The sequence below is a fragment of the Boleophthalmus pectinirostris genome, unplaced genomic scaffold (assembly GCF_026225935.1).
Source record: "Boleophthalmus pectinirostris isolate CB_2022bp ecotype Guang Dong unplaced genomic scaffold, ASM2622593v1 HiC_scaffold_4, whole genome shotgun sequence".
NCBI lineage: Eukaryota > Metazoa > Chordata > Actinopteri > Gobiiformes > Gobiidae > Boleophthalmus > Boleophthalmus pectinirostris.
Window position 1 is genome coordinate 24,513,782 of NW_026571353.1, and position 20,216 is coordinate 24,533,997.

Sequence of the window (20,216 nt, forward strand, 5' to 3'; positions counted from 1 at the left end):
TGGTGTCTCAACTACACTCATTTAATCCTTAGTTTTCCATATTATCCTTTGCCAACATTCACCCCCCTCTCTCATTACTAGTCCCACTCTCCTCCTTCATGAACTCTCCTCACCCCTGTTTTTCATCCCCCAAATCCTCTCTTTCTTTCTCCATCTCTTCCTCCTCCCCCCTTCGCCCCAAAGCCTCTGTCCTAAATTGCATCTCGTAATTTGGCACCGAAGGACACAGCAGCCACTAAAACGTACGACTTAGCCAACATCAAAGGCTAATCTCGTATTTTTCTGTTGGGCTTTTTGGGATAGTTTGAATTCAACCAAAGATCTGTTCATTGTCTCTGCAGTTTTATCCTTGATTTTTTTTTTTTTTTCCTCCTCCTAACTCATTCTCCTCTCTTGGCCTTGTTTGTCTGGTCCTACGTAGTGCCTCTAACCAAAGCTCTTTCATCCTAAGCCACCAACAATAGAACAATTGTACGGTACATTTTGGTCTACAATTTATGGCTAAACTAGGGTTGAGGTAACAATAGCTGCACGCTTTTTCCAACCATCCGAGACCGTATGCTCGAAACCCCAAGGACAAATGCAAAGCCGAATTGGTGAAGTTATAATTCGAGATGTTATTTCTGATCTCACACTGCTTATTACCTGCTGATTTGACGGTGTCTGTGTCTATTTGTTTTCTTTTTTTGCAGATACGAAGCAGTACCCAGCCTTCGTGGGACATAAACCTGGCAGGAACAACACACAGAGACACAAACTGGATATTCAGCTCATCATGATCATGAATAAGACTTTGTACATCGCAGCCAGGTAGGGCAATGCTACAGTAAAATGTATACGTTATAACCATGTGTGACATCACCCATAGTATTCAGCTCCGAAACTCACCGAGACATATTAGTAATAGGAACTGATTTACGATCACAATAGCTCAATAAAAACATCAGGTTCATGTAGAGCAGCTTGATGCGATCATTTTAAGACCAAAATGAGGAGCGTGACAGCAGCAGTTTTCTCAATACAAAGTGAAATAGAGCTGGAGCCGATGACTTGCACCCATGTTCACTTTGTATTTGGAACGCTTCTAGCAGGTTAACTATGTTCATTTATATTTACGGTCTATGGTTTAGGCCAGGCATGTCCAAACTATGGACCATGGGCCAAATGGGGCGACAGTAGCTCAGTTGGTAGAGCATTCGCCCACTGATCTGAAGGTTGGCGTTTCGATTGTAGCTTTCGACATAAACATCACAGGTTGAGCGTTCAGATCCACTAACCCACAGGTTGGCTGGTGTGATTCCAGCTCCCACTGAAGAATGCTGTCGTTGTGTCCTTGGGCAAGACACTTAACCCACCTTGCCCACAGTGTCTGCATACACTGGTGTATGAATGTGTGTGTGAATGGGTGAGTGGTTCCTTGTTGTAAAGCGCTTTGAGTGCCTTGAAGGTGGAAAAGCGCTATAGAGGGTATAGGCAAGGTATATATTACCTTGCATCAATTAAACTTAACTTTTTACTGCAAGTTTTTTGAAAATCTACCTTGATAAAGCTAATATTTAATATTTAGTGTGTGGTTTTAAGGATCTTGATCATGAATAAAGGACTTATGGCTCATTCTAAAGCATTAAACATGCACACATTTCAATTATTCACTGTACTGAGTGTGTATGAGTCTAGAGCCCTCGATCAGCCCTCTGCTTCGTCTGTGTTTAGATATGCGGTCCTTGATTAAAAAAAAAAAAAGTTTGCCATATGTTCAAAATAATATCACATACTTAGAAAAACGAAGTGGTCCAAGAAATAATATGACTGTAACTATCACAGCGTAACCTCTGATTTATATTTGGACATCTGGTATTTTCAAAAGATAAACTTCATCAAAGAGCTGTGCAAGAAACGTGTTCAAATTATTTCATATTCTAAACATAGAAGAGTTTGTCACTTATAGACTTGACAAATTGGTTACTCAAGTAAGTAACAAGTATGATATCTTAAAACTATTCAGAGAAGCACAATTTTATTAAAACACAAAAAACGTACTGCCCACCTCTGCGTTTAGGCTAAAGAGTTGTGCAATGAAAATAGAATCAGTTGACAGAATTGATTTGAACATTTTGACCCTGCAAAATCAGCACTTAATTTTGAGAAACATTTTATTTACTACACCCACGCCTTGCTGGAAGAGTATATTGTTTCGCGTTTTGGTACACAACTTTCTCGAATCTGCTGCTCCCTCAGAAGTTGGTATTTTTTTTTAAGTAAGAACAGGCAATAAAGGAAGCTGCCAAAGTTTCTATGGCACAAAATTCTAGGAGAAGTTTTGATAAACAGTGCTGAAATCAGGAAGTTTTATCTATGGGGATTGTATCTTGAATATGTTGAGACTACACTATTATTTTTAGAACACTCTGGTCCACTTATCATATCTTCTTGCTGGAAAAAAATGATAAAATGCAGTATATTTTACCTTAGTTGTCTTCAGAAACCTGCATACCCTGCTCATGAACTGACCTTACTTGAACAATAAAAATACATTAAAATTAGAGAAAAATAAAGCATGTTTTTATTTCACTGAAAAACATACCAAATAAGAAAAGACCCCTTACTGTGAGTGTGCTTGCACCTCCACAAACATGACTTTTATTTGGTTTTGAGGAGGGCTTTAACCTGCTTGTTTGCATGGAAATATTGTTTTATTACCTCTTATCTTCCACTGTATGGCATAAAACAGCTCTGTCTCTATCTCTATTTTAACTTTCTGCTTCCATGGAATCATGCAGTTAACTTTCCATCTCCAGAAAGTTACTTAAACAAGTGTGACCAAGTCGTTGTTTTGCAAGTCTCAAGTAAGTCTCAAGTCTTTGACCTCAAGTCCCAAGTCAAAGACAAGCGAGTCCAAGCCAAGTCTCAAGTCACAGGCCCATAAGTCCAAGTCAAGTCCAAGTCGTCTGCTCTGAGTTTCAAGTCATTTCAGGTCTTTAAACCAAAGTTGTCTGCGATTTATATAAGTTTTAAGATAAATTGTACCTAAAAGAAATAATTATATTTATTTATTGTATTTATATACAAGTATTTATAGAGTATATAAGAGTTGTAGAAATTAATTTAGTTAGAAGATCTTAGTGTGAATAATTATGGTCACAATAGAAAGAATTCACATTTAAAAGTGCTTCTCAAGTCTTCTCAAGTCACAGGCCTCAAGTTTGAGTCAAGTCCCAAGTCACTGACCTTCAAGTCCAAGTCAAGTCCCAAGTCTTAGTCCATTTTATCAAGTCAAGTCTCAAGTCCTAAAAATAGTGAATCAAGTCTGACCCGAGTCCAAGTCACGATTTGCAAGTCCCACCTCTGCCTCATAAATATGAAAAATAGTTAGACTTCTCTTTGTTTCAACCCATCAGATCAGACGATGTCAAAACTTTGTGAAAACTCAAACTTTTCCCATCCCAACGTGACAGTTCTTGACTCAGTTCCTTGATGTGGCAGCACTTTTCTTTGTCAATCCAGCGCCTCCACCTCTGTAGGGTTGGTTTAATTAAATGAGCGAGTGTGCTTGAACCAGATTACACCAACTTCATCATGGCAGCTCTCATTACCGCGCATGATTGAAGTTGACTCCCCTTTATGAAGCCTTCTCCTCCATCGCAGCCAGCTGAGAATTCATATCACCCAGAACGCGCTCCATCCTTTTAAAATCAAACGTTTTCAGACTCAGCGGACACAGGCTGAACTTTTTAGAGCCCCGCTGAGCTGTTTTGGTTCAAAGTTTGCAGAATCTGAAGGGATTAATTCATACAAAAATGAGAAGACTTTGAGGTAGACTTTTTTACTGGTGTAAACTTGGATCTGCCAAAGCGATTGTTGCCTTGGAGATTTTCCCTTAAGAGTAGTAGCTTTTGATACCCTGTAATACAAAGTTGAGAAGTTAAAGCCCCACTGTGTAACTTCTTAGTCAACAAATAGAATAAAAGGTTTTTTTTCTCCCTCTCTCTTCTTTTTAAATTTTTGGGTGTTTTTCATACGCTGAAAACATAGAAAAATGTTCTTACAGTGAGTGGGCACCACAGTGACATAAAACATATCTCCATGGAGACTGAAGTATGGTTTTAACTTTCTATTTCCATGGGATCTTGCAGGTGACGGGCCAACTCCAGAAAGTTATGCAGTGTTATTTTAAATTGTTGAATCCATTGTGCATGTATATATGTTTTTATAGTTTGGCTGAGCTATATTTCATACTAAAATGTGCAGTAGGAGGACAAAATAAAGAGAAACACATAGACAGTGTTGGGAAGGTTACTTTTAAAATATATTCCCCTACAGATTACAGATTACATACCCCAAAATGTAGTTTGTAATGTAATCCATTAAATTACTTAAAGCGAGTAACAGAATCTGAAGACTTTGGATTACTTGATATTATCATGCTTTTTAAAACTACATGAATGTACCAACTACATCCTGAAAATTCTCGTTGGTTGTCTTCAAATTGTCTGTTGAGCCCAAGTCTCCATGAACAGGCACGTGTTTGCTGTAGAGAAGCAAAAACAAGGATATCTGAACATAAGATAAGTCTGCTTAAAGACAATAAAAAGCCCAGTCTTTACTTAACCATATTAAAAATATTATTGATAGAGAAATGATTTCTATATGAGATCACTGCTGCCTTAAATTATGTCCACCCTACTGTTAGGTGTCATATTGTTTTGACCTGGTTTAGTCCTGGTTTTAGACCAGGTTTAGTCCGGGTTTTAGACCTGGTTTAGACCTGGTTTTAAACCTAGTTTAGTCCTGGTTTTAGACCTGGTTTAGACCTGGTTTAGACCTGGTTTAGTCCTGGTTTAGTCCTGGTTTAGACCTGGTTTTAGACCTGGTTTAGTCCTGGTTTAGTCCTGGTTTAGTCCTGGTTTAGACCTGGTTTAGTCCTGGTTTAGTCCTGGTTTAGTCCTGGTTTTAGACCTGGTTTAGTCCTGGTTTAGTCCTGGTTTAGACCTGGTTTAGTCCTGGTTTAGACCTGGTTTAGACCTGGTTTAGACTTGGTTTTAGACCTGGTTTAGCCCAAAATGTGAAAACAGGAAAATACCGTATCAGTAACTGTAAACCAATTACCACTCACTGAAACAGTAACTGTAACTGAGTACAGTTACTCATAATTTGTACTCTGATTACATAACGCCGGTACATGTATTCTGTTACTCCCCAACACTGCACACAGATGATAGGGTTGTTTGAGTTTTCACTGTATTTTTTGAGATGGCTCTACTATTATGCAGGGCCTCTTTCACAGAACTCAATACTTTAACTAATTAACTTGGTTTGTGACACTACACAGACATATAATCCAACCCATAGTAGGCTTACAGATTATATAAGATCAATCAAAAATGCTTTTAGATGTATAGGAAAAAGATCACTTATTCAAAATTTCTGCTTAGTTATTCAAATGCTACATGAAAAAAATCAAAACATGCCTTACAAACCTCCACTCTCACCTCTCCATCTTTAGAAAACTCTTTTTTTCTTTTTCCTTTGCACATTGTGTTGCATCGAATACGCCTCAAAAACAGCTCAATTACTTTATGTAGAGGCTGAAAGGAAATCAATACAGATTTCTTTGTCTGTACTTTCTGTATTATATGGTGTATTAGAGCAAATGAGATCCTGGGTTCACTATTCCAACTCCAAACACCAGTGAAGACTTCCAATGGCCCAAATCCTTCTCAGACTGTTCCATATTATCCGAAGCTAATTGAGTGGTGGTCTTGATTGGACACTGTAGGCAACACAATAGGGCTCTTTCTTTGTTTTCCTCCAAGCATGTCAAATTTAAGTGGCTGGGGGCAGGGGGATAACGTTTGTTTAAGGTAGCTTTTTAACATATTGCGGTCATTAACAGGACGTGAGCGAGACAGGAAGCAGAAAGTGGCGGAGTGCGTGAGGGCCAGACGCTTTGGTGTGGCCCACCTGCTGCACATGTGGGGGAGGGAGGGGATGGGGGGGCTAAGGAAATGAGACACAGGGGCTAATTAGCGGGGTGTGTCGCAAGTTAGTGCTGGTTAGCAGAGGAAGGTGAAGGTCAGCTAATAAAAGAGGACATAAAAATGGCACACAATGGCGTTTCTGTTACCTGACCTGCCAGAACCACACACTTTGACAAAACTTTATAAAGACGAGTGGATCTGGAGCCGTCTCCTGTCTCCCTGATTTCAGACAGTGTGATTTAAAGGCGGTTTAACCAATCAGAGAGAAGCAAGCCCCTTCTCCGTCAAACAAACATGATGCTTTACAAGTGAAAAATGGGGGAAAACAACATAGAGGATTGAAGAACAGTGTGTTTTTTGTTTTGTTTTGTTTTTTTTTGCAGAATCACCAATCGAATCACCAAACTTATTTATCTCATGTATAAGTAGATATATATGTTGTTTTGAATATTATGAGAATATTCGAGAGAAGATGTCTTCTGCATTTCAGAAAAAATAAGCAGCTTTGTTTGGATTATCTCAAGTTTGGACCACGCACTATGGTCTGAATCCAGTCTCTAATGGATTCAATCAGAACATAGAAGGACTGGCCGGTCAAGCAAGTATTTCTTTGGTTGACCTTCTTTGGTTTGTTTTTTAAAATAATATTAGGAGTAGCCACAAACACTAGCGTATATGCAGTGAATATGATTTGTATGCCTTTGTGCAGAATTTATGAAAGTAGAAAATATATAGAGACATCATGATTCAAGATTATATCATATATTCTTTCCTAAAAATACCACAACTGTTTTTCACCTGATTTGTAACACAACCTTGCAGAAGACCAAATGAAGAATGTGCGCAGGTTTTCTAACTTTTTAGTTATTAAAGTGAATGTTTGGAATTTGAAGGAGAATGATTTTTTGCCTTGGAAAGTTTTAAAGTTTGACAAAATGAACATTGCTGTGCTGAGCAAAAATGCTTTAAATGTCACTTTAGTAAAGGTAACCTTGAAGTCACCAGATGTGCTACACTGGAAGTATTGCTACTTTAGAGCCTTATAAATACAGTACAGTGCTTCATTCTTAAAACGTAGTGCGTCTGACATTTTTGTGTGTTGGTTGGATAATACCTGTGGTAAATATTCATCACAGTTTTACTTTTCTTAAGTGGCAGTTGGTGAATTAAAAATGTTTACAGGAAGTTTTAAAAAAGGAGCCAACAAGATTTTACCCAAAATCAGGTAGAGGTGAAGCCAAGGAGAGTGAAGGCTGAGCAGCAGGTCAAATTTGAAGAAGTGGTGAGGTAGATGGCAGCGATGTTTGGCCTTCCAAGCAGAATTTACGCTAACTTTAAATTCTTGGGTTCTTTTAAAAGACAATACAGTAAAGTGTATTTACTTTGTTGACATGTTTCGTCAAGGTTAATGCTGTCCGTGGCTCGTTTCCTAATTTCAATGGACTCCCTGATCCAGTGTTTGAACTTGTAGTTTTCCAATCCAATGAACCCCATCCCAATCCATAATGTGGTTATTTCTTTTACAGTGGTCTGATATGGTGGTTTTTATGTTTTCCTGTTCTGCTTTGTCTTTTTGTGTTCCGGTGAGTCCCCCTGATGTTTCTTTTTCACATTCCTTTTGTTGTTCCTTTTCACAAGGTCAACAAGATAAATACACTTTACTTTATTGTCTTTAAAAAGAACCCAAGAAGTTAAAGTACATAAGAAGACAAAATTTACATCTTTGGCTTAGAATTTACGCTAGCTCCATTAGAACAGAAGCACCAATGAATCATATATAGCAACACCCTTTGACTCTTTTCCATTAGTGGTCCAGCCAATTAGCCTGTCGCTAACCAGAACTGGAGACATCCCTATAGCACTAGTATTCCCCCACACTTCTACATACTTGCTACCAGCTGTTGTGTGGCTTTGGGAGTGATCTGTGGCACGCACCATATGTCTGCGTGTGCATACGCCTTTACGTTTGATACCACCAACATGTGTCACAGTGCATATGGGTGCGGCCTCCCAGCAAATGATCTGCTCCCCCATTTGTGCGTGTTTTGAGCTCGCGTGGTCCCTCCCTGCACCAGTCGCACACGCTTGCATACTTTCCCAAAGCCGAAGGGAATTCTGACACTTCTTTTACATGGGAATTTGACCCCGGAATAACTGGAATGGCTGTCTCGGATTAGCCCAGAATGGATGACTGCCATTGATCCTGAAAGAGGGAGAAGAATGTGGTCGATGGCATGGGCACACAGATCAATGGCTGCTAAAGAGAGATCCATACACGCATGTACAAGTTAACTGGAGACAATCTCTCTATAAGTGAATCAATGTGAACCTGAGCCAAAATCAAGACTTTAAAATCTAGTTTAAATGTATGCAATCTCCAAATCCAAATCCTCTTTATTTATATTTATCACATTTTATAAACAAAACAGTTTCCAAAGTGTTGCATGTATAAAGATAATATTGAAAACAACCAAAAGTACAATAGAAATGCTCAATATAAAGGTGCATTGTGTCTCTTGGAGGGTCCGTCAAAAGCTTTTTCTCCATGGGAATGTTTTTGCTTTGTCTGGAATGTTTCACAGTATGGTATTAAACCTTTCTATCTTCATAGAGACCAAACCAGACCAAGTTACAGGTCAGATCTGTCGAGAGGCGACCCGCTCACAGTCAGAATACCTGTTTTTCTAGGTATTTTTGAGCTGTAAAACCACCTGTAATTGAAGCTAGAGCTGTTTAATATCATACTGTGGAACATTTCAGGTAGAGCAATAACATATCCATAGAAACGAGCAAGTGACGGACCCTCCACCAGAAAAGTTACACAATGCACCTTTAACTTTAACCTTGCCAGTCCTAAAACACTAAAACCAGTAAAGACAAATAAAAGCAACCCATAAAATAGCAATGAAAAAATTAAATCAATAAAATAATGTAAAAATCTGAAAACTGCCAGTACTCCACAACAACATACAACATCCTCAATCATCATGTCATTTTACAGACCATAATTTGTGCTTGAAATAAATATGCATGGAACTTGTAATGTAACACTAAGTCCTAGTAGCCCTGTCACAATAACACATTAAAAGAGGTGCAATATTTTGCTGAAGTAAATATAGGCAATAAACAAGTGAAATTGAAAATAACACGATAAAGCAGAATTATTCCCAAAAAAGTATTCTAAATGTACAATATTGTTAAAAAAGAAAAACATGAGCTAAAATAAATAAATAAATAGAAGAATGCAAGTACTTAGTTTATGTAATTTTAGTTCATAATTCAACCTTCTACAGCTTAAATCTTATCATATTGCAGAAACAATAACCAAAAATTCCAACTACTGCAAAGAAAAAGTAACTACGATAAATATTGATCTCAAATATATATTGTTCTATCTTTCAAGTATTGAACAATGAGTCAGTATGGATATAGTATAATTGCTGTGATGGACCTGCCTTCCAGGAGTAATCTTATGAACCTTAGTTAACTTAAATTAGGAAAGCAATTTGTAATCAGTGTGATTTTCTACTAAATACCATTGTTTAATTGCAAATAGCTCACTAACCACTGTCAGATATGAAATTGTAGACATTTATAAAATACCTTTGCTATTTTTCAGGATGGTGGATGCAAAAATGTAGCTGGAAGCAATAAGCTGACAGCAGAAGACAAGCAAAGATAAGAACAAAGCAGTTAAAGATACGCTTCACAGTATGATATTAAATGAGTCTATCTTGCATTTATATTTAGTTATAGATGTTTTTAGATGCTAAAAATACTTGGAAAAAAACATGCATTCTTACTATAAGCAGGGTCATCTCTCCACAGATCTGACATGTTACTTGGCACAATGGCATCACATGTTTACTGCGGAACATTATAGGCACAGTAATAACATCTCCAAGACATCCACCTGAAAAGTTACATAGTGAACAAGATTATTTTAAACTTTCTCACTTAAAGGGTCCATGTTAAACTATTTTCTGATCTATGTTATAATGTAGGTTTTAAACACCACTCACCTACACCAGAATAATTTACTCAAACATGTGTGAATGAAAAAAAACACAGGTCCAGGTATGTTTTTAAACAACATTATAACATGGCTTAAAGCTCACAAGAATCAATGTTGCATAATATAGGACCTTTAGGATCACTATAATATTGGAAGTTTAATGTTTGCCAGTGATAACAATAGTTTAATAAGAAAAGTAACATGAATGAGCTCCATCAGCCTAGTCTGTTTGAACCCCGAACACCACATGAACACTGTCTTTTATAAGCGCGTCTGTTCAAATGAGCTGTTTATTGTGTCTCCAATTCTGCAGCTTCGCCATCTCGCCTCAGTCCTGGGAGCGCCACTGTGAACCCAATCCAAAACTCAACTCTGCCTTTTCAATGCCTGCTCAGAGTATTAAATCCATCTTGGCTCTTGATTTAGGGCTGGCAATAAAATCCACAAGATCTTTCAAAGCTGCAAGTTGCATACAAACATAGCAACTGATGAAATTGTAAATAGACAAAAGTGGTTTAATCCATAGAGAGGCACTGGCAGCGTGTGGTGAAGAACAGATGCAGAGACTGGTGGCGATTCTGGTGGCGGTTCGTGGTTCTTGTTTGTAAATAAAGATATTGACATCTTGGAACAATGTCATTTCTATTTTTCTTCTTGGCGAAATCTGCTTGTGTTTAATTATCTTCTTACATCACCAGTCTGTTTTCAAGCTGCTGGGTTGTCTGAGATTCGCTGCTTGGTTAAAGCATCAAATGTTGGATCTAGAGTTAAGATTAAATGACTTTTACTCTTTTGTTTGAAGTAAAATGTTCTTATCTATCTTGCATGTATTCAGTTACAGGTGTGTTTTTTATTGATAAATGAAAACAAAAAAAAAACAACTTAACTTGTATTCTTACAGTGACCATGGTCATCACAGATCTGACCTGTACTGTCCATGGACACAAGTCACTGTTAGAACCTTCATTAGAAATGTTAAATTGTGCATAGTCCTTTAAAATGCTAATGATTTGAAGTTAAAATAAGTGAAAGAACAACAACAATGAACATGGTCAAAAGATCATCTCAGGGGTGCATGTTAGCGATATCACGATATTGTCATAGTAAATTTGCCATGATATCGTCAAAAATAAGAATTTTCACTCCACTCCTGTGGCGCATACCACAGTAAACTACATGGACCATAATCCTTTGCAGCTGCGTCATCGGCTAGTACATCCATTGTGGACGCACCAGTGTTTTTTAAGTCTGAGGTCTAGCAGCATTTTGAGTTTGTCGCGACACGAAACGAGAGAGTAGAAAAGGTGACAAACAGGCTCCTGACTACAGTAGCTGTAATGCTCAGACAGTCCATCAAGCAGTGCGGCTTCGTAGTTTACCAAAGTTGTACTAAAACATTGTTTAGTTGTTACTTGAGTTTTGCATTTCAACTTCAAAGGCTTTTCAAGCTGTTCACTGATAGGAATATGACAATAAATGTTGTACCAAATGACTGGTCAAAACATTTTACCATGTCAGTCTTGTTACTATGTATAATATCATAATATCGTGCGCCTCCCCACCATATTGTGACCTTTCCCAAGATATCGCAATTAATATCGTACTGTGAGGTTCATACCATGGCAATATGGAATCATGAGACTTGGATATCGTTACATCCCTACTCAGAACTGCACTAATACCTGTCACTTGTTCAATATTATAGAGGTTTTGCCCATTAAAATATTATCTTTGTATAGTAGAGTTAGTGTGAAAAAAATACTATATTTAATTTCACTGTAGCTGTTTAGCTATGGCACAATATACAGTATGTTGCTTTTGGGTTAGCACAGAGACAGGTACCATTTGTACCCTACATACCTCTCTTGATAAAACCTTATTCCCTGTCCCATATATTGTGAAATTCCCTTTATATTAAATGCTTCTTGTGAATTCAGGTCATGAATTGGTTAAGTCGCGTAATATTCCCCATCTCATTCCTTGGGCATTTTCCATTAGGATCCCTAATACTATTATCCGGCAGTCAGAACACGTTGATCAGATATCGGACAACTGTCTTTTCACATGAACACTGCCATTTCTTACGGGTTTTCAACAAGTCCGTATTGTATTGATGTATTTCACTTCCCCTTTTGAATATCTGCGCCATTTGTCAAACTCTTCTGTGCATTCAAAATAGAGTGGGAGAAATATGTTTTAATAACAGTAGTAAGAGATGAGTCATGGGCCAGACTATTTGTAAACCGATAAAAACAGGACTGTGTTGAATATTTATGGAAGTAATAATTTGCAGACGTCATTTTGACACAGCTTGAATTGAAAGCAACAACTATGGCTGCATCTTCATCATGTGTGCCTCTTAATGGATGGAGACTTCAGGCAGCGCATTAGTCTAGAAATTTCCACCTGAAGCAACAAAAATGAGGACAAGGGTGGAAAAAAATGTTAAGATGTTTGGAAATTTGGTGAACGGGCAAAAGCGATGCACATAGAAAAACAATTTAAGGCATTTAAGTTGGCAATCATACAGAGTAACAAAAGGCTAGTACCATAGTTTTTTTCATAAATAAAACAAAACAAACATGTTCTGAAATTCATGTTCTGATTCATGTATTGTATTTAAAACTTCTCTCACATGTTCATATTTATCCTACTGTTTAAACATAACTTGCAAATCTGTCCAAACCAAAATCATGCAGCTCTAGCAGTGTTAATATCTGAGTGATTTCTGAAAACCAACACAAACTGATGAAAATAACATGACTACATTTTCACTGTATCTCATGTATCTGTCTTCTCAGTTTAGCTGCAATGTCATGCCCACTACACGTAATAAAGTGTTGTTGATTTGAGATGGACCCAGGAGGGCTCGCATCTCAGGGGCCTATATTTCATGGTCAGGGTGCTCTGTTGGACCAATGAGAGGTATTCATGTGAGAGCAAGAGATTTATGGCTGTGATCTGTGGAAAATATCAGGATCCAGGGTGTGTGCACCGCAGGGCCACTCCAGTACCACTTTATGATTGGGCGATAAGTTCACATTACAGACATTTGTCATGCAGCCTCAGCATGCACTGTCCTCCTCCCGATCTTAAATATGGCTCATGGAGGCTTTGACCTTGGGGTCCGGCCGGTGCTCCAGTAAGTGATGACTTAGGGGCATAATCACAACAGCAACACCACTCTTCTTCTCTGCTTTGATTAGATAATTTAATTTGGTTTGGGTCATTCTCACATCTTATTGTACACATTTGATTTCACTATTTTAGCCAGACATAAAAGACAGAAGCTTGTCAGTGAGCGGTGGAAATCTTAAGGAGCTAATTTAAATAAACCGATAACACTGTCAGTGCAGATGCGTGTGGGAGCGGGTGGTTTTGGTACATCAAACTAATTTTGTGTAGCTTTCACTCTTGTGTTGTAATGTACTTTGTGATCTTAATTCATGTGCGTGTATTCAGCATGTTCCATGGAGCATGACGCCATTGTTGGAGTAATTGGTGACTAAGAATAATGGTGATTGTAGCGACAGGCGAGCGTAATGAATGTGCTACACGCAACAAAGGAAAAGCGCAGAAACGGCTGCCAATCAAACACACGGAAAAAGTTACAACCAGAGAATAGAAGAAAATATTCTGTGGCCATGACTCAAATGTGGTGAAAGGCTGATGGTCCTTTAAGTAGGGGGTGAATTTTAAGGACTGGCCATGAGAGAAAAAGGGTCTATATATACTAGTCTTATGTATAGCATAAGAGTCTATATATAATAGCTGTATAGATTAGAACAAGAGTCTATATATAATAGTGTTACTGTATAGTCTGCCTCGCAGCCATGCCCCAGGTCCCTCCACATGCAGCGCATAGCCGCCATTCCCAACCGACAACTGGCCCTCACCATGGAAACGCCTGCCACACACTGTTTACGGCCCTGTGTGAGGCTGGGAAGCATGGGAACCACAGATTAAATGTGTTGAGCGGAGAAGGAGGAGTGAGGAAGAAACAAAGTGGAGCGACTGAAAATTTGCAGTTGCCCTTAGCGCTCCCACTCTGAAATACAGATTAGCCTCATGGCTAAGTCCTGTGGAACAGTTGTGCCACTGTGGCCATGGTGCTTCCCCTGTTGGGCATCTTTGGGGTTCTCTGTGGAAGCCACTAGAGTCTGTATTATTGAGGCCACACCAAATCCTTTTAAAACCCTTTAATGAGTGGGATTACATGCTTCTCCTCATTCTCTCTCCTGTCGCCACTGTGCGTCCTACCACGTCCACACTGGCAAACAAAGCCCCAAGCTCCAGGCATCAGTCACCTGCTACAACTGTGTGACAAGGACAGGACCCGGTCCACTGCGCTTTTATTCGAAGAAAAATACAACACTTCACAAATACAACTTTGACTTTAGTCTTCACCAGTGTTTATTTGAATTCAAAGTTTACAAAGACGTGAAAAAGCTGCCTAGTCTCATTTGCAATCTGAGGCCAATAATGATGTCTACTGCGCGACAATATCGACTATCCTTTCTCTGAGATCTATGGTGGCTTTATTTAGGCTGATTTGTTTCTGCACTACTTGTTAAGCTTCGATTCCCTTTAATTACTTTATGTTCAAACTCATCTTAAGACTGTGTTTTGTCATTAGCTCCAAAGAAATCACTTCATCAAGGTAGTAGCTGGATTCGAATGGTCTTTTGAAGCCGTGGTAACTTTCCTGGCCCTGGCTCCATGTGTAAAAACATGCTATTGCGCTTGAAAAGCTTGGACAGAACAAGCGGTGCGGGGTGGGCGATCCCTGGCTTGTTGCGTTTCATGCCATCCCATCAGCGAGGCCCTGAAGTGTCGCGGTACCATTCAGATCCTCAAAAACACCCAACGAAGGCCCAAAGGTGGAGGCCCGCGTCCCTCACATACCCTCCCATCCACTTTGTGAGCAGGATTTGAACCAAAACAATGTACAATAGGTCCCGGTCTGCCACCCATGATCGGGTTGTGAAGAGGAGAGGCAGAGGTGAAGAGGCTGCTGAAAGAAGAGAAAGTAGGAGGGGCAGGAGGTGGACACGGAGGAGTTTGGGTTAAGAGGAGAGATGAAGGAAGGTGTGTGCTGCATGCTAATCAGACTGGACAGGGTGAAGCAATTGCACTCTTCCTTATAACGGTATGTAGCCTGCGCTCTTACTGCAATCTTAGCTGAGCTTGGACTGCCAGTGTCTAAACCTGCAGATCTAGGACACTTTTTTTTTTTCTCAGTAATGGGACAGGTCATGTCTCTGGCATAAGCTCAGAATCTCCAGAATTCACTCACTGAGTTTTCAGAGATTGCACCAGCACCAACTGCAGATGCTGGGGTTTAGGTAACGAAGATTCAGATCAGTCCTTTCAGTTTTTCAACTGGATTTGACAGACTCATGTGAAACTCATTTGGCTTTCTGATTGGATTATCATCTTGAGAATAATAACACTCATTTATAACATAAACACGATGGCTATCATGTTCAATATAATAAAGCCTAAATCAGTATTACAGTTGTTATCATTAAAAAGTATATTTGATTTGATGCTGTTTATTTCTTACTAGTCTTGGAGGTGGATTTTTAAATACATTTATGTTAAACTCTTTGTACTGTTGGGCACAAAGTTTAAGATTCTATAGTTTAAGTACTTGTACATCCTTTTATTTGCACTTTTTTTTCCTTCCATACCCTGTTTTTGTTGAAATTGAATTGTTCGTATATATTCTTTTTATAGCAAAAAACATTCTCCTATTCTATTGCCTATGAGGTTACAATAGGCAAGTTATTACAATACAATTACCCCCTGAGCAGATTGTTTCCTCATTAGCACTTGAACACACTGGAGTATACATTGCGTTTCGCGTGGTACCAATAGTGCATGCGAATCACGTTGGCTCTCCTCTTGTGCCAGTGGAATGGGTTGACAAAGGGCGGGCAGATGGACCAGGCTCAGTCCAGAAGAAGTGGACTGTTATGAGAAGAACATTCCTCTGCACAAAGAGCCAGTGTTCAGGGGGCCGCGCTCAGATACATGTCGGCCCCGGGACCCTCTGTGTCTCTGCATTTCCTCTGTTCACACTCTGACCTGCCTCTGCTGGTACACTGTCTCTCCTCTCTGTCTTCTGAACTCTCTCTCTTTCCTTTCTTCTTTCTGTCTCAACCTCTCTCCTTTCCCCTAACCTCTATCTCTCCACAGCCACACCCCCTCTTTCTTATCCCCTTCTGCACTCTTTTCCCCTCTCTCATCTCTTTCTTCCCCCATTCTCTTTCTCTCCTCTCGCCTTACACTCTTCCCCTCTTCTTTCCTCTCCTCTCTGATTTCTCCCCCTTTCTAGGGATGCTCCAATCTGATACTAGTATCTCGTATCAGCGCCAATATAATTCATGTAATATTATGATACCATCTCCTACTTCTTCTTCATCTCTCCTCCTCCTCTCCTCTGTTTTCCTCTCGACCCTTGATCCTCTTTCCTCTCTCCTCACTCACTTTTCTCTCCCTCTCTTCTGTCTCTTCCCTCCTCTCACACACACCCCTTTCTCTTTCCACCTCTCTCTCCATCTTTCTCTCTGTCTCTCTCTTTCCCCCTCTCACTTTCTCTCTCCACTCTACCCCTCTCTCTTTGTCTCTCCCTCCCCCCTTTCTCTCTATCTCTCTGTCTCTCACTTTCCCCCTCTCTCTCCATCTCTTTCTCTCCATCTTTCTCTCTCTCCCCTACCCCCCCTCTTTCTATCGCTCTCTCTTTATGTCTCTCTTCCCCCTCTCTCTTTCTCTCTATCTCTCTTCCCCCTCTCTCCTCCTCTTCCCCCTCTCTCTCCTCTCTCTTTCTTCCTCTCGCTTTCTCTCTCTCCCCTGCCTCGCTGTCTCTCTGTCTCCCTCTCTCTCTCTCTCTCTTTGTCTCTCCCCCTCTCCCTTCTCTCCTTCTCTTTCCCTCTCTCCTGTCTCTCTCTTTTCCCCTCTTTCTTTCTCCCTCTGTCTCTCTCTTTCTGTCTCTTTGTCTTTCTCTCCTCTCTCTCTGTCTCTCTTTCCCCCCCTCTCTCTGTCCCCTCTCTCCCTCTCACGCTCTCTCCATCCTCACGCACCGAGAGTACATTTGCATAGCTTCCACCCTACTCATGCATTTTTGTCGCTGAATTTCGGGAAAGTGAGACCCACGCCAAATGATTCACATCGACAGTCACTGTTCTGCGACCACGACTTGTCAAATATCTCTGATGCCAGCATTAATTTTTTACTGAATATTTCTGTGATTTGGGAGAATTCATCAGAGGCCCCATGGCACCCCTGTGTTGGTGCAAATGACTTATGGCTATCTTTAGACTCTGGTGATGTGAACTGTAAAACTTAAATCATTTTAGGAATTCTATTAAAATAATGAAAAAAGTTGGACTGTTTCCGTAGCAATTAAAAAAACAGACAAATATTATATCTTTTGAATGGGAAAAACTCCTCACAATGCAGCATATAATAGGGAGCTGAAACCCATGAATATGAATGTAAAATCTAAAAATGACTGAACCAAATCGTATCATTTGTTCATTTGTTTTTCAATATAAAAGTACAAAAATAAGAAAACAAAAAACAACTATTTTCTTCATTATTTGTCTCCAAAGTCAACATGAATAAAAAAACAAAAAACAAACAGATAATGGATAATGATGCTGGGACCAAGCCAGGACTGGTCCTGGTCTCAGTCCTGATCTCAGTTCTGGTCTCAGTTCTGGTCTGGGCCCAGTCTCAGTCCCAGTCTGGACCTGGTCTGGTCTCGATCTCAGTCCCAGTGTCAGTATCAGTCTGGTCCTGGTCTGGTCCCGGTCTCAGTCCTGGTCTAGTCTGAGTTTCCGTCTCAGTCCCGGTCTCAGTCCCAGTCTAGTCCCGGTCTGGTCCCAGTCTGGTCCTGGTCTCAGTCATGATCACCTGACAGTCTACGCAGGCACACCTCCAGGCCCATCCCAACACTCAGTCCTGGTTTAGTCCTGGTTCAGTCCTGGTTCAGTCCTGGTTCAGTCCTGGTTCAGTCCTGGTTCAGTTCGGCATCGCAGTTTTACGGAAACGGGAAACGGACGTTATCCGTTTTTTCCATTATTCATTTAAACACAAAATCGAAAAACTGAAAAAAAGGAATCGTTATCTGTTTTTTCATTTTGATTTTGGAGACAACTAATGAAGAAAATAGGAGTTCTTTTGTTTTCTTATTTTTGGTTTTATACTGAAAAATTTATGAACAAATGATACATGGATTGAACCAGAATGCAGTGTTTATGTAAATACAAAAAAACAAAAAACAAAGAAGAAGTATAAAAACAATGCAATCTTAATTAGAACTTAATATACGCAACAATTAAAGGACAAAAAATACCTAAATGTAGTCACTTACAGTTTACTGACAATCATGCTGTTAATAATTTAGCCTGGACTCAACATTTATACACAAAAATAACACCTATTTTTGTATTTATTTTTTCCTTGGGATCGTCTGCATACTTCAGACCTGCAGAACGTTACTATGACTAGAAGTGAGTTTGACAGGTGATTTTTTAGTGTGCAGAGATGAGTGCACTAATTGGCACGCTAAACGGCACGGGGGAAAAACAAACACAAACCATGTGTTCTTTAGGAAATGAAGCCCCTCTGGTGTCCGTCAGGGAGCCTGTGTCCTTTCTCCAGAACAATTACATGTGATATTTTTCCCCTATACCTTTCTTTACCTTTATCCTATTTTACTTGACTTTAAATTCAGGAGGAGTTCAGGTCTGGGTTAAAGCTGCATTTCCTGATTTCCAAACTGTGAAATAAGGCAGTATGTACTATTCCCTAAGCTCTTAAAGGTCCACTGTGTAACTTTTCTCCTTCTAGTTTCTTTGGATATGTCATTGCTCTGCTTAGAATGTTCCACAATATGGCATTAGACAGATCTACATCACATTTATTCAATTACAGGTGGTTTTATTACTCAAAAATACATAGAAAAACTGATTGTTCTGACTGTGAGCACTGTCACATCTCCACAGATCTGACCTGTAACTTTGTCAGGTTTGGGCTCCATGAAGATAGCAAGGTTTAATGCCATACTGTGAAACATTCCAGACAAAGCAAAAACATCTCCATGGGGAAAATCATTTGATGGACCCTCCACCAGAAAAATTACACAATGCACCTTTAAGAATCCCTAGCACATCACATGTATTCCCATGTATGAATTCTGTAATACCACACCCACACTATGGAACATTTCAGGTAAAACGATAACATCTCCATGGAAAAAAAATAGGTAGCAGACTCTCCTTCAGAAAAATTACGCTTGCACTTTTAACCTTTAACCACCTTTTTAGAACTTAGAGTCTGTGTAAGTACATGATCATTCTACACTGTTCTACACTATATGGTTACAGCTGAGAGCATTTACGCAGGAACTCCAAGATTATGGTTTGGGCATGTTTGCATCATATTATTGGATTGCACAATTGACTTCCATTGACTTTATATAGCAGTGTTTCCCAAAGTTTTTTTCCTGGGGACCCATATTTTAAAAGTCACAAACCTTCGCGACCCAAGTCAATAGACATTATTCATAAATCACAAAATGATGGTGGATTTGACCATTATTGAACATTCATTTGGATATTTTATTGTTGACTGAGTGATTGTGTCTCTCTGTATTACTCAGCTTTTAAACAATGAAAAACAGTAATTGAACCAGCAATAAAAGGATTCATAAATCGCCTATTTGGACATTAAATGTAGCCCATTTCTTTTTCTTTTCATTCAGTTGAACCAGCAATATTGGAACAAAATTGTCAATAGAATAATTACAAAAAAAATAAATAAATAGGTGGACCTGTCTGCGTTTTTGTAGGGCGTTCTAGTCCGGGGTGTAGAGGGAGAGCGCAACAAATGTATCAGGCGTAGCATTCAGTCTGTTTCTGTGCTTTGTCTTAATTTTTGTGAGCATAGAAAATCTAAATTCACACATATATGTAGTAGTGAAAGGAATAAGCATAGAAATACTGGCTCTACTGAAGACAGGATACTCTGACGAAATGCTTATCCAGAATAACAGATCCATAGCATTTTTACTGAGGATTCACTAGCTCAGACCTACATTCAGATTATGACAAGGCGACCCCAAAAAAATATCTCTTGTAACCCACCTGAGGGTCACGATCCAGGCTTTGGGAAACAATGTAATATAGGAACACAGCTTTATGAAGTGTATTTTT

General features: G+C 39.4%; 1 protein-coding gene across 1 annotated transcript in view; it reads left to right on the forward strand.

Annotated features, from left to right (window-relative positions):
* sema6a (sema domain, transmembrane domain (TM), and cytoplasmic domain, (semaphorin) 6A) overlaps positions 1–20,216 on the forward strand; it is a 213,086-nt gene that overhangs the window by 85,170 nt on the left and 107,700 nt on the right. The window contains exon 3 of the mRNA XM_020937917.2: positions 693–810. Within this exon, the coding sequence (XP_020793576.1) occupies positions 693–810 (118 nt within the window). The remainder of the gene's footprint in view (positions 1–692; positions 811–20,216) is intronic.